This window comes from Elgaria multicarinata, chromosome 5 (assembly GCF_023053635.1).
Source record: "Elgaria multicarinata webbii isolate HBS135686 ecotype San Diego chromosome 5, rElgMul1.1.pri, whole genome shotgun sequence".
NCBI lineage: Eukaryota > Metazoa > Chordata > Lepidosauria > Squamata > Anguidae > Elgaria > Elgaria multicarinata.
The window spans coordinates 133092918-133108455 of record NC_086175.1 but is presented as its reverse complement, the minus strand read 5'-3'; the positions used below and the strand labels follow the sequence as shown (position 1 = coordinate 133108455).

General features: G+C 44.8%; 1 protein-coding gene across 1 annotated transcript in view; it reads right to left on the bottom strand.

Annotated features, from left to right (window-relative positions):
- C2CD3 (C2 domain containing 3 centriole elongation regulator) overlaps positions 1 to 15538 on the bottom strand; it is a 104864-nt gene that overhangs the window by 82653 nt on the left and 6673 nt on the right. Inside the window, exons 5-11 of the mRNA XM_063127307.1 lie at positions 13689 to 13924; positions 12553 to 12685; positions 9958 to 10080; positions 7293 to 7437; positions 5716 to 5876; positions 3988 to 4215; positions 1820 to 1932 (exon numbers count right to left, since the gene is read on the bottom strand). Coding sequence (XP_062983377.1) covers positions 1820 to 1932; positions 3988 to 4215; positions 5716 to 5876; positions 7293 to 7437; positions 9958 to 10080; positions 12553 to 12685; positions 13689 to 13924 — 1139 coding nt within the window. The remainder of the gene's footprint in view (positions 1 to 1819; positions 1933 to 3987; positions 4216 to 5715; positions 5877 to 7292; positions 7438 to 9957; positions 10081 to 12552; positions 12686 to 13688; positions 13925 to 15538) is intronic.

Below are 15538 nucleotides of genomic sequence, written 5' to 3'. Positions count from 1 at the left end.
TGAAGGTGGGTTAAACAAAACCTTTCCCCTAGCTATGAGGGAAACAGGTTAAACATAGGATCTGTTTTTAAATGTACTGTGGGTATATTCTGGTGAGGGTGTTTGATAACTGTGAGGCAGGTCAGTAATGCCAAGCTGACACGTGGTAATTGACAGCTAAAAAAATACTAATAAGTTTATTGTCATGTTAAAAGCTTCAAATGAAAATCTGCTTCCAATCTTGCCTAATCCAAACTCCCCAACCATCTCTCTCTCTCTCTCTCTCTCTCTCCCCTCACACCAATCCTAAATCCCTAGCAATTAATCTCCTCTCACTCCACAACCAATTCCAATCTCCGCTCCCAACAACCACCCAACACACTCTCACATCCCCTCTCCTCCCCTACCCTCCCCCTTTATATACTCCTTCCCCCCCGCCCTACCTATTACATCACAAACCACACCCACTCAGTTCTAACATCCCATACACACCAGACATACTAATCCAGATGCATACAGGATACTCAATTGTGGGGTAACGCCACAGTGCCCTTTGTCAAATTTCACAAAAAAGGGTCATGAAAATGTCTGGTTATCTTTGAGAGGCATTTGTTGTTTATTCGTTCAGTCGCTTCCGACTCTTCGTGACTTCATGGACCAGCCCACGCCAGAGCTTTCTGTCGGCCGTCGCCACCCCCCAGCTCCCCCAAGGTCAAGTCTGTCACCTCCAGAATATCATCCATCCATCTTGCCCTTGGTCGGCCCCTCTTCCTTTTGCCTTCCACTTTCCCTAGCATCAGCCTCTTCTCCAGGGTATCCTGTCTTCTCATTATGTGGCCAAAGTACTTCAGTTTTGCCTTTAATACCATTCCCTCAAGTGAGCAGTCTGACTTTATTTCCTGGAGTATGGACTGGTTTGATCTTCTTGCAGTCCACGGCACTCTCAGAATTTTCCTCCAACACCACAGTTCAAAAGCATCTTTTTATTATGTTTTATTTATGTTGTTTTATTATGGTTTTAATTTTTGTGAACTGCCCAGAGAGCTTCAGCTATTGGGCGGTATAAAAATGTAATAAAATAAAATAAATAAATAAATAAATCTTCCTTTGCTCAGCCTTCCTTATGGTCCAGCTCTCGCAGCCATAGGTTACTACTTTGAGAGGCATGCATTTCACAATAAAATGGATCTTTCATGAAAGAATACTTACGTCGGAAAAGAACCCAGCTCTGAACCAGAGTAACCTACGGTAGTTGCTACGCTCAGTTGCTAAGGAAATGTTGCAAAATGTCTAAGAGAAGCCATGAAATTCTTAAGATAACCAAAATCAAGTGAATGTTCTCCAGGGAACAGTGAGTACTGTAGATGCTTGCCAAGAAAATGTATTTCCATGTACTTTCTTTCCACAGCTAGAAATTTCCTGTTAGAAGGCTGCCTACGTATGTGGCGCCTGAGAAGTTGGTGTATAAACACCTAGCTACCTCCCTTGCGAGGTAGGCACATGCTTTGCAGCAATTAGCTCCGGTGCCTCTTTATTCTGCAGAATAAACGCCGTTTGACCCATACTTCTTCTCCTCTCCTCCTTGTGTGCTGAATTGGACTTGGTACACCAGGGAACGAGCTATTTTTTGCTACACTTCCATAATTAAAAGTCGGACATTCTTAAAAAGATGCTCTAGTTGTGAATTTATGAAAACACTCCAATGTGATGTTCCCTCTCCTCATTGCCCCCAACTCCCAGGATGAAGAAAAGGGGGGGGGGCGGGAATTGAGGAAAACCATTTTAAAATTCAATAGAAATAAGGTTCAGGACAAATAGCTTTTCTACCATTCTGCCTTACCTTCCCCGGAGATCTTACTTGAAGCTACCCGAACTATTTCCGTAGTCACGGCAACCTGTCCTATTCCATTCTTCGAGGTTCCCACTGGAAAGTGATACTCGACAAAGTACGTCCTACGAACAGGAAGTGCAGAAAGCATATGGGGCGATTCAGCGACTGTTCTTAACAAAACTGATCCAACTAGAAATTAGTGCTCAGAGCATCAACACAAGTTACTCAGCCGTTGCATGCAAAAATTCCAGGTTCTGTCCCTGGTATCTCCAGATACAGCTGGGCGAGATCCGTGTCTGAAGCTGATAGGTTACTTTTTTAAAAAAAAATTATTTTAAACTACAAAAATAACATTTTGCATTACAGAGAAAGAGAATATTTGTCTATCCGATTTCGCCAAAACCAAAACAAATTTCTATCAAGTATCTACAGTCAGAGGGAAACCGAATAAACGAGAGTTAAGTAAGCCTGCTGTACCATTAATTGACAAAAGGAGACCATATATTTACAAAGGGGTAGTTGCTGAGTTGGCCCGAAAAAACTCTACGATAGTAAGTTAATTTTTCAGAGCAGGCTACCTCCCACACTTTCCCTTTCCATCCAGCAACCGTCGGGCCCTTTGAGTCTTTCCAACGCTCAGCTAATTCTGAGCGCACTGGTGCCAAGAGCATAATTACAAGTTCTTTATGAATAAGAAAAGAAGGAAAGGAACCTCTCGTGCAAGCACTGAGTCATTACGGACTCTTGGAGGGACGCCAGCTTTTGCTGACATTTTCTTGGCAGGCCTTATAGCGGGGTGGTTTGCCGTTGCCTTCCCTGGCCGTGATTACCTTTCCCCCAGCTAACTGGGTACTCATTTTACCGACCTCGGGAGGATGGAAGGCTGAGTCGACCCGAGCCGGCTGCCTGAAACCAGCTTCTGCTGGGATCGAACTCAGGCCGTGGGGAGAGTTTCAGCTGCAGAAACTGCTGCTTTACCGCTCTGCGCCACACGAGGCTCTTATGAATAAGGGAGGGGTTTAAAACATTAGATAGGTTAATTGTATTAAGCTTTGATAGTTGTAAGGTAAGTTGTTTAATGCAAATAAACAGTGGGTGTACTCCAGCTCCATGAAAGGTCATAAGAACTGTACTACTGACTTCAGTGAGAAGGGGGATTGGTGCCTAGAATCGGAACTAACGGCTGCATCTCACCTGGAACGTTTATATTGTAGGTTTAAGCTTTTACACTTTGGCTTGTTTTAAGCTGTACCTGGAGGTCTTAATTTTTGTGAACCGCCCAGGAAGGTTGTCACACAAAGGAGGGCCAGGATCTCTTCTTGATCCTCCCAGAGTGCAGGACACGGAATAACGGGCTCAAGTTACAGGGATCCAGATTCCAGCTGGACATCAGGAAAAACTTCCTGACTGTTAGAGCAGTACGAGAATGGAATCAGTTACCTAGGGAGGTTGTGGGCTCTCCCACACTAGAGGCCTTCAAGAGGCAGCTGGACAAGCATCTGTCAGGGATGCTTTAGGGTGGATTCCTGCATTGAGCAGGGGGTTGGACTCGATGGCCTTGTAGGCCCCTTCCAACTCTGTTATTCTATGATTCTATGATAAGTTTTGGCTTGTCCGGGATAGGATTTCCTTTATCCACAGTTTTAGGTTTGCCCACAGAAGAAGATTATGCAGAATGCTGTTAAATGTCAAGGCCAACCACCTGGACTTCGGCAGGCCATTTTGTGGGGTGACTTGATTGCCAATTAGTGGCTAAATTGGTTGTACAGATAATCTGTTGTATATATATGTCCAGTGTTTGAATATACCTTTCTTCTCTCCTGTGTATGTGCTGTTGCTGTGAGTATTGTGCTATGTGCCATGTATGCCGTAAATATATTTTTATCAACCTAAGTTAAAACCTCAGTAAATGTTATTGAAGAATTCAAGCCTTCTGTGGTTTCTGGTTATCTTCGCTGTCTTTGGCTGTGTCTCCGCACATTAAATCTTCCAGCTGTCTTCTGTCTAACAAGAGAAACTTAGCTACCTCGACATGGCTATGGGGCAGTATAAAAATATAAATAAAGAAACGAGAGTTTATAAGCCCATCAAACCTTACCTCTTGTGAAAACCTGAGGCCTTGAGAGGAAAAGAACTACCCCAACGACTCCTGCTGTGAGAGAAGTAGGAATCCGTACCTCTTTTTAGCCAATGTTGGCCTAGGTGGTTTTCCGGTGGAACTTTTTTTGCCTGGGATGCTCTGAGTGCCGTCTTCAGGGGGGATCCTTAAGCTCTCGACCACTGCTCTCGCTAAATGGATCCGACCCAACACTGTCAGCCTGTCGAGACTCAAGTTGACTGCTTGTGTTTCCCCTGTAGACTCCATGGAAGTCTCATGAAGAGCAAGGGGTCTACCAGGGGAACTGCTGGGAAGAGAAACACAAAAGAGCAGAGGCTAAAATAACCTTCTATTAAGGCAGATCCTCAAAAAGGAGAAATGCACCCCCCAAGAAGGGTTGATTTAAAATTGTTGCACACAAAACATAATCCTGCATGTCACTTTGCTCTCCATTTTGAATTCCTTGCTCCAGCAAAGCAAAACAAATAGGTACGCATTCCTATGAGCGACACAAGCATGTTCAGAGGAGGGCAACCAGGATGATCAGGGGCCTGGAAACAAAGCCCTATGAAGAGAGACTGAAAGAACTGGGCCTGTTTAGCCTGGAGAAGAGAAGATTGAGGGGAGGCATGAGAGCACTCTTCAAAGACTTAAAAGGTTGTCACACAGAGGAGGGCCAGGATCCTCCCAGAGTGCAGGACACGGAATAACGGGCTCAAGTTAAAGGAAGCCCGATTCCGGCTGGACATCAGGAAAAACTTCCTGACTGTTAGAGCAGTACGACAATGGAACCAGTGACTTAGGGAGGTGGTGGGCTCTCCCACACTAGAGGCCTTCAAGAGGCAGCTGGACAACTATCTGTCAGGGATGCTTTAGGGTGTAGGCCCCTTGTAGGCCCCTTCCAACTCTACTAGTCTATGATTCTCTAATTGCTGCAGCCAACAGGGGTTTGCTTGCACTAGTCAAGGCTCCCTTCTTGTACAGATCTGCGCATGCAGTAGCCATGCTATGCGAGTGTGATCTTCTACGAATCATAGTTATAATGATACAGGGCTCACTGTCCAGCGCAGAGCTTGGCATGTTAATAATACCATCTTTCGCTGTGTTGAAAAAAGGATATTTCTAAACTTCACAGCTGAAAGGGAGAACAGAAAAGCAAAAATGACAAGAAGGAGCTTTTGCCAAGCAAAGGCTTCCATGCAAAGTTCTAGAGATTCCCCCTTTTGCTTCTTCTCTCTGCATCTACAGCCCTCTTACTGCCACGCCTTCTTAGAAGAGAATTATTTCCTTCAGCACCTATCGATACATAACGTCATAAGGAAAAACAGTCCCAGCAGCAGCCAGGAACAAGTAAAGTGGAAGTAATGGTGGGAACAGGACATGGGGAAGAGAAGCAGGAGTTCAGTGGCACTGAACTCCTTATAGTACTGCAGGGCCCAGCCTGCACATCACTCACTGTGGTACAAGGCTGGGCCCTGCAGTACTGTCAGAGGATCAAACTCTTTTTTGTTTTCCCAAATGGCTTCTGAAATGAAACAGGAATTCTCAACCAAGTTTGGCGAAACGTCCAGCGGATGAAAAGACTGACAAGGAGCGTCTTGGTGAAACTTGGAACACATGTTTTTGAAAAACACGCACATTCTGTGTGGCTTAATTTAGGGAATGAGGCCAGAACTGGAACAGAGCTTTTTTAGTGTCAAGAGAAAAATCATAGAATCGTAGAGTTGGAAGGGGCCTCTAAGGCCATCGAGTCCAACCCTCTGCTCAGGGCAGTGCTATGAAATGGAGCCCATATTCATTCTTTTACCTGGATTTCGTCTCTACGCCTTTCCCTTTCTGACCCAAGGGGCTAGGCTCCAAAGCCTTTGGAGACCTCTGAGGTTTGCTGTTCTGTGACCGCTTTAGTTTCCCAGAAGAAACACCATCCTCCTCTTCGCTGAGGAAGTCACTTAAGCTGCTGTCAGACTTCTAAGAAAAGAGATTGAGAAAAACAAAAAACTACTTAACGTTCAAAGAACGGACAACTTAATTACCATTTAGGCTGGTACAGTTTCCCTGAAATCAAGATGGAGACAGTAAAGGTTTGAGGTAGTAATTTCTTCCAAGCACTGCAAGATTTTAATCTTCTCTCCCTTTCTCTCACACAATGGCCTGTTTTACCAATCTAAAACTGTGCACGTGCAATTACCAGGATTCGAAGGATGCTTTCAGTGCCGTTATCACCAAGTGGCTCTCCCAGTTCTTGTCTCTACAAGCAGGGTGCCCTGAGGCATTTCGGTAAGACATGTGCTGACTCGATTCATTTACAAGTCACAGGAACATGGGAAACTGCTTATACTAGGTCAGACCATTGGTCGATCTAGCCCAGTATTGTCGACACTGACTGGCAGCAGCCCTATTTATTTATTTATTTATTTATTTATTTATATAGCACCATCAGTGTACATGGGGCTGTACAGAGTAAAACAATAAAATAGCAAGACCCTGCCGCGTAGGCTTACATTCTAATAGAATCATAATAAAACAATAAGAAGGGGAAGAGAATGCACCAAACAGGCACAGGGGAGAGTAAAACGAACAGTATAAAAGTCAGATCAAAATCAAGTTTTAAAAGCTTTAGAAAAAAGAAAAGTTTTTAGCTGAGCTTTAAAAACTGCGATTGAACTTGTAGTTCACAAATGTTCTGGAAGAGCGTTCCAGGCATAAGGGGCAGCAGAAGAAAATGGACGAAGTTGAGCAAGGGAAGGAGAGACCCTTGGGCAGGTGAGAAACATGGCATCAGAGGAGCGAAGAGCATGAGCGGGGCAATAGTGTGAGATGAGAGAGGAGAGATAGGAAGGAGCTAGACAGTGAAAAGCTTTGTAGGTCAACAGGAGAAGTTTATATTGGATTCTGAGGTGAATTGGAAGCCAATGAAGAGAATTTCAGGAATTTCAGGTAGGATTCTCTCCTAGCTGGAGAAGCCATGGATTGAACCTGGGACCTTCAGCTATGGCTACCTCAGACTTGTAAATGGTCACTACCCTGATCACCACTGGAGAGCAAGTTCTTCTCGAGATGACTGGGCAGGAAGCTTTACAAAATATGGTTGTTCATTTCATAGAGGCCATGAATAAATAATATTGTTGGTTGTTTTTACATTCTTCATGATTTTAATTTTTGTGAACCGCCCAGAGAGCTTCGGCTATTGGGTGGTATAAAAAGGTAATAAATAAATAAATAAATAAATAAATAAATAAATAAATAAATAAATATAAGCTTAGTAAAAAAAAAAAAGGCTAGTAAAAAATGCCAGTAAGTCGATCTGTGGTAAACTGGGTTTGATTCACTGAAAGATTTATCATAAAACCACGTCCAAACCTTCCACATGCCTCCGATACTTACTTGAGCTGTGTAGAACAAATTCTCTAACAGACTTTGGTCATAGTGGGGGTCATTCAGCTCACTGTCATACATGTCACTCCCAAGAGAGAGAGATTCCGGAGGGGAGCCTGTACCATCCAAAAGCCGTACAGGAGAAAAATCAGAACTGCGGGCAAAAACAGGGGAAAAAAGTTATAGGTGCATATTATACATGCACACACAGATGTACATGTGCAAATGTGTGCGTACACATAGACACACACGAACGTGTGTGTGTGTGTGTGTGTGTGTGTGTGTGTGTGCAAACACCTGCAGTAATACTTCATTCAGTTCCCACCCACCCTGCCAGCCATCTGGCACCAAATCTGCTAGGTGCTGTACAGAACATAAAAAGGGACCGAATCCCTGTCCAGCGTGCTTACAATCCGTTAGATCAGTGGTTCCCAAACTTTTTCAGGTCACTGCCCCCTTGGTTCCAGAAACTCATGCCCAGTGCCCCCTACCCTACCCTATAAAAATCATTATTCAGAACAGCAGTTTTCAACGACTCACTAAGGAAGATAATAATAACGTTCAAAAAAGTATTTATTCAAAATCCAATTTCATTTTAGTTTATTCAATTAAACTTGATCCAGTGATATCATCTTTTCAAAGTCTGATAGTCATTTAGCAAGAATATTAGATATCCCATTTAGTAACCAGGGTAGAGTACCTCACTATTCTGTAAATTCTTAATGGGATGGATGGGCTTGATGAAGTGATACCAGTTTCCCAATGTCTGGTTTAAAGTCACTTAACATGAGTCTTAAATCACCACGTTGAGTAATCTGGAGTGGATTTCTTTGCTTGGAAAGAAGTAGGCAGACCACACTAAAACCACATTCCACCAAATATGATGTTGGAAATGCAACCAGGAGCTTCTGAACCATTCTCCATAGTGCAGGATAGCAGGGCACACCAAGCAGGGTATGTCTCTTCATTAGCATTTTTGTGCTTTTGAAACAGTTCAATTCACCGTTAAAAGGACTCTTCTTAAACGGTATTAAAACATGTGTGGATTCTTCCCCTATATGGCTTGGGACCAAACCACCTTCTCCCATAAAAATGTCCCTGGGTTTTAAGACCTTCTGGAGAGGCGCTTCTCAGAAAAGACCACCTGGAGCACACCCCTGCTGCCCCTTTGCCCCCCTATGCAATCGCACCACCCCCAAGGGGGCAGTACCGCCCACTTTGGGAACCACTGCGTTAGATGGATAAGGCAGAATTGTGGGCAGAGGTCAGGGGATGACAATAAGTAGCAAGAATAAGGTTGTGCAAAGACAGATAGTAGTTAAAGACCAGGTAAGATGGGGCTGAAACGCTTGGTAAGATCAACGTGTGGCTTTAAATTAAGCCTTGATCACATGAATGCTGACTTTGAGTCTTCTCAGATATACGACCTATATCTGAGAAGATGGCACCTCATCTTTTGTTTGTGTGGATTATACCGTCGGTCAGGGATGCTTTAGGGTGGATTCCTGCATGGAGCAGGGGGTTGGACTCGATGGCCTTGTAGGCCCCTTCCAACTCTACGATTCTATGATCCTTTCTGCACTGAGATTTATATTGAATTTTCTCTTCTTAACCTGTTTATTTATAACTTCGAAAGAATTTGCTGTCATTGTAGACTCCCACGTTTATTTGTTGTTCTACCATATGCCAATTTGGGAACTCTATGGTTGAAAGGTGTGGTGTCGTGGCTAAAGTGTCAGATTGGGAGCTGGGAGATCCAGGTTCTAGTCCCCACTCGGCCATGGAAACTCACTGGGTGACTTTGGGCCAGTTGCAGCCTCTCAGCCCAATCTACCTCACAGGGTGGTTGTTGTGAGGATAAAAAGGAGAGGAGGAGGGGAGAATTACGTACGCCGCCTTGGGTTCCTTGGAGGAAAAAAGGCGGGATATAAAACTTCCTGACTGTTAGAGCAGTACGACAATGGTTAGGCGTCATCTAGAGTATTGCGTCCAGTTCTGGGCTCCACAATACAAGAAGGACACAGACTAGCTGGAGCGTGTTCAGAGGAGGGCAACAAGGATGATCAGGGGTCTGGAAACAAAGCCCTATGAGGAGAGACTGAAACAACTGGGCATGTTTAGCCTGGAGAAGAGAAGATTAAGGGGAGACATGATACCAGTCTTCAAATACTTAAAAGGTTGTCACACAAAGGAGGGCCAGGATCTCTTCTTGATCCTCCCAGAGTGCAGGACACGGAATAACAGGCTCAAGTTAAAGGAAGCCAGATTCCAGCTGGACATCAGGAAAAACTTCCTGCCTGTTAGAGCAGTACGACAATGGAATCAGTTACCTAGGGAGGTTGTGGGCTCTCCCACACTAGAGGCCTTCAAGAGGCAGCTGGACAAGCATCTGTCAGGGATGCTTTAGGGTGGATTCCTGCATTGAGCAGGGGGTTGGACTCGATGGCCTTGTAGGCCCCTTCCAACTCTGCTATTCTATGATTCTATAAATAAATGCAATAAAAAAGGTGGCATATACATGAAAATAATAAATAGGTAAGTCTCCTTGAACTCAGTGGGACCTACCCCTGACTAAACATGCATACGGCCAGCCTCCTTTCAGAAAGGAAAAGAGACAGAGAAAACGCCTCCAGAGATGTCTGAGAATGGTTACAGCAGCGACATTTCACGTTACCTGCCCAACAAGAGCTGGATGGCTCTGTTTTCAGCATGCAAATCAAATTCCGAGCAGTCAAGCGGCGGCTGAAGTGGGTCTTGAACAGCAGACACGTGGACGGGGTTCAGGTTTTTAAGATTCCTGGATCAGATATCCCAATAAAGATGAACCAGGACAAGGGGTGGGGGCAACAGAATGCAAAAGCAGAGTTAAAGTGCAAGAGCTGGAGAGGTTTGCTGGTCACCAACCTTTCTACCAGGCAAAAATGTTTTGATTTACCAAGGCATTTTAACAGATTCTACTAATTTAATTGAGCAACTTTCAGCTTGTTTTAACATTTCACCTAGCATTTTCTTGGTTTTGTTTTTATGCTGTATGCTATCCCGACACCTGAAGAGTAATATATAAAGATGTTTTAAATAAATAAAAAGGATCTACGGCTTAGCTGTTAAGCATTTTGCTTTTCCCCGCCAAGTCTACTACAGAATAGTAGATATATTACCAAGATTTACAAGTTTTTATTCAAGCAATAGGGCCAGTGGGCTGGACAAACTGCAGGACTTGCTGTGGGGGGGGGGCGAGGCGGGCGGGGGGAAACATTTATCCGCTTAGTTTGCTAGTTCTGAGATTCCCATCAAAATTCAAAGGCAGCCTGAGTTCATATCAAGGCAGATGGGCCTTGGGTTTCTCCCATTTCAGGAAACATTCTGAAAATATGGTACCAAATAAGTAAAGGTGGTTGTTGTTGTTTATTCGTTCAGTCGCTTCCGACTCTTCGTGACTTCATGGACCAGCCCACGCCAGAACTTTCTGTCCGCTGTTGCCACCCCCAACTCCCCCAAGATCAAGTCCGTCACCTCCAGAATATCATCCCTCCACCTTGCCCTTGGCCGGCCCTTCTTCCTTTTGCCTTCCACTTTCCCTAGCATCAGCCTCTTCTCCAGGGTATCCTGTCTTCTCATTATGTGGCCAAAGTACTTCAGTTTTGCCTTTAATACCATTCCCTCAAGTGAGCAGTCTGGCTTTATTTCCTGGAGTATGGACTGGTTTGATCTTCTTGCAGTCCAAGGCACTCTCAGAATTTTCCTCCAACACCACAGTTCAAAAGCATCTATCTTCCTTCGCTCAGCCTTCCTTATGGTCCAGCTCTCGCAGCCATAGGTTACTACGGGGAATACCATTGCTTTAACTATGTGGACCTTTGTTGTCAGTGTGGTGTCTCTGCTCTTAACTATTTTATCAAGATTTGTCATTGCTCTCCTCCCAAGAAGTAAATGTCTTCTGTTTTCCTGGCTGCAGTCAGCGTCTGCAGTAATCTTTTCGCCCAGAAATACAAAGTCTGTCACTGCCTCCACGTTTTCTCCCTCTATTTGCTAGTTATCAATCAAGCTGGTGGTTACAGACCATCAACTGACTCTGCCAGGTAGTATAGTATGATAACCGGGACCAGAAAGTTCGAGCATATAAGACCCACTCTGGCCAGCTTGCATTGGTTGCCTGTACGTTTCCGAGCCCAATTCAAGGTGCTGGTTTTTGACCTATAAAGTCTTACACGGCTTGGGACCTCAACACCTGACGGAACACCTCTTCCGACATGAACCTACCCAAACACTGCGCTCAACATCTAAGGTCCTCCTCCGGGTGCCTACTCCAAGGGAAGCTCAGAGGGTGGCAATGAGAGGGCCTTCTCTGTGGTGGCCCCCCAACTGTGGAACAATCTTGCTGACGAGGCCCACCTGGCGCTGACATTGCCATATTTTCGGCGCCAGGTTAAGACTTTCCTCCCAGGCGTCTAGCAATATGTAATGAACCTGGGTCTGTTTTTTTTGGCTCATTGCTTCAAAAGTTGATATAGTGGATTTAAAGGTATGTGAACTTTGCGTGTTTTTGTGTTTTTTTAATTTTTGTATATTGTTTTTAAATGTTTTATCTTACGTGAACCGCCCAGAGAGCTTTGGCTATGGGGCGGTATATAAATGCAATAAATAAATAAATATATAAAATAAAATAATAAATGTACATATGCACACTAAGGCCTTAGCTAGACCTAAGGTTTATCCCGGGATCGTCCCAGGGTCGCCCCTGCCTGTTCCCGGGATTTCCTGTGTGTCATTTAGATGCACAGGGATGATCCTGGGATAAACCTTAGGTCTAGCTAAGGCCTAAGTTAAATCTTATATGCACACATGTATGAAATGAAATGTTGTGTGTACCAACACACACACTTTGAATTCTGCCCAGTGCAGAGTTTATTGACTCTGTTAGTTTTACCCTACCCAGTGCCTGTTTACCCTACCCTGTGCCTGTTTGCATTCTCTTCCCCTCCTTATTGTTTCATTATGATTTTATTAGAATGTAAGCCTATGCGGCAGGGTCTTGCTATTTACTGTTCTACTCTGTACAGCACCATGTACATTGATGGTGCTATATAAATAAATAATAATAATGCCGGCAGCTTGTGTATTCTTACACTAACAGATGTTGGTCCAATAAGAGATACTACTTTGTCTGTTTATCGAACTGCTGCACGAAGTTACTCTGGAAAATGTGATTTGATCCATGCTGAATACCGCTCGGTTTATGACACAAACGTTCCCACCCACCCCAACTCACTTCGCGGCTAGTCTGCCGATGTCTCGGTTTGCCAGAGGATGAGCCGCGTTCAGCTCCATACCAGGCGCTAGACAGGATTTCATTGCGGACACCGCCATGGCATCTCGGAGCCGGTTGCCTTGATCCAAAAGGGCTGAGGACGAGAGCCGAGGAGTGAACTCCAAAATTCAAAACAAAACTGTGCACAACAGTTTACAGGCAACTCATTCCTCAATCAGTCTTATACAAGGAAGTGCAACATGACAGCAATGGAGTAATGGTTTTTAGCAGCCCTAAACAGGTTCGTAGTTTGGGGGTACTCTTAGACCCATTTCTGTCGTTGGAGGCTCAAGTAGCCGCCACGGCTCAGAGTGCCTTTTACCATCTTCGGTTGGTTCGCCAACTACGGCCTCTCCTGGACAGGGATAACTTGGCCACGGTGGTACAGGCATTGGTAACCTCAAGATTGGATTACTGTAACGTGCTCTATGTGGGGCCGCCCTTGAAGCTGCTCCGGAAGCTGGAGCTAGTGCAGAATGCTGCAGCTCGGCTGTTGTCTGGAGCTGCCCCTTTCCAGCATGTAACTCCTCTGCTGAGGGAGCTGCACTGGCTGCCTATTCGCTACAGGGCCAGGTTTAAGGTTCTTGTACTTGTGTACAAAGCCCTAAACAACTTGGGACCAGGATACCTGAGAGAGCGCCTTCTCCCTTCCCAACCTGCCCGGTCACTGAGGTCATCCGAGGGCCTGCGCCTGGTGGTTCCACATAGATCCATCTGTTGTCTTTGGGAAAGCTTTCATTGAAATTGAAATTGAGATTTTGATTCCTCCGATTGGAATCCACCAGGGGAAGAGCCTTCAGCGTGGTGGCCCCCCTCCTGTGGAACTCCCTGCCTCTGGAGGTCAGGCAGGCACCAACCTTGTACTCCTTTCGGAGCCTCCTGAAAACATCTTTATTCCAAGGAGCCTTTGTTTAACATGCAGCCTTGGATTTCTGTTTTTGCTTCTTTTTAAATTTTGTTTTAACTGTTTTATTCTGTTTTTATTTTCATTTTACCTTGTACACCGTTCCAAAAATTTTCAATGGGGAGCGGTATATAAATATTCTAAATAAATAAATAATAATAAATAAATGAAACACAACTGCAGCTATGCATACCTGAAAGGAGATCTTTTGTGGCTGGGTTGTTGCAAGAAAGAACACGGATTGGATTTGGACTCCTCCCAGCTAACCTAACTTGAGCCTCACGATCAGAGCTGCTGGGAAACGATCCTTGTTGCTTGGGATCATTTGCAGTCAAGGAATCACTCGGCCCCAGGATCAGGTGATGCCGAGGCCCAGAAAAGTCTTTTACGTTCTCGGAGTTCTCTTGGAAGTACAAGTGATCCTTTCCCCTATTTCAAAAGACAAGCGATGCCAGAACGCTTAATTCAAAGCTGATTTTCCTGATTCGTTATTCTAAAGCATGATTGTGTTGGAAGCGGAGAAGGAACAACATGCAGAGCTGAAGGCAAAAACTTTGGCGGCGGCGGCAATTGAGGACAATAAAATTGGCAGTGTAAAATGACATCTCTCAAGCAAGGAACTGGCACCTTCCTGGCACCAGGTTTATCTGGCTATCGGTTTAGGACACCGACTGCTGAAATATCAAATTACAGAAGATGTAAGTTAGCTGAAACATCAAGGCATCCCCTCCAAGTTTGCCAGAAATCAGGAAAAACATCAGGAAAAACTTCCTGGTTGTTAGAGCAGTACGACAATGGAACCAGTTACCTAGGGAGTTCATGGGCTCTCCCACGCTAGAGGCCTTCAAGAGGCAGCTGGACAACCATCTATCAGGGATGCTTTAGGGTGGATTCCTGCAATGGGCAAGGGGTGTTGGAAGGGGCCTATAAGGTCATTGAGTCCAACCCCCTGCTCAATGCAGGAATCCACCCTCCAGCATCCCTGACAGATGGTTGTCCAGCTGCCTCCTGAAGGCCTCTAGCATGGGAGAGCCCACGACCTCCCTAGGTAACTGGTTCCATTGTCATACTGCTCTAACAGTCAGGAAGTTTTTCCTGATGTCCAGCTGGAATCTGGCTTCCTGTAACTTGAGCCCATTGTTCCATGTCCTGCACTCTGAGATGATCAAGAAGAGATCCTGGCCCTCCTCTGTGTGACAACCTTTTAAGTATTTGAAGAGTGCTATCATGTCTCCCCTTAATCTTCTCTTCTCCAGGCTAAACATGCCCAGTTCTTTCAGTCTCTCTTCTATGAAATAGCTCCCAAAATGGATGAAATGAAAACACAGGCAGCAACAGCTGCTGGGGGCAGAAAACGCAGCCGTGCATTCAGAGCACAAAGCACTGCAGAGCAGAGGAAACAAGGACGCCTTGGCCCTACTGAGCAGAAACCACTGCAGAACCACTTGGGCGCTCTGCTTTGGAGTCAAGACACTCTCCTGAGTTGCATTCAGGTGCACACTCTGCTTCCACAGCATCTGCCATCATTGGGGCTAAAGAAAAGAGAGTTCTATCAGGGAGACCAGCCTCGTGGAATCGAAATCATGACTTTGCGTGAATGAGGGAGGAGCTATGCCTTGCAAATATGATTTGCATTGTTATTGTAGCTGAAGCTACATTTAACTGCTTAGAGATGTGATCATATTAAGTGGCATATAAGCATTATTATTAATAATAAAAAAAACTTTCTGTGAAATGAAGACCCTTAGAAAGGGGAGTGATGAGCTTCACCATGCATGACAGACACAGGCCTTGTCCACCGAGTAAAACAAACTTTTCTGAGGAATATGGGCTATCTGTACGTTCAAAACCTGAAAGCAATCAGACCATAATGCGAGCCAGCCCAAAGGCATGCTTTAAATGCATTCTGAGCAGGTGTTTTCTGAGATATTAGCACCTGCTACTCTTCTTCAATCCAGATATACTGGAACATAATCAAGTTGGTCCCATTCTGTTAATGAACATAAGACCATAAGAAGAGCTGAACTGGATCAAGTCAAGGGC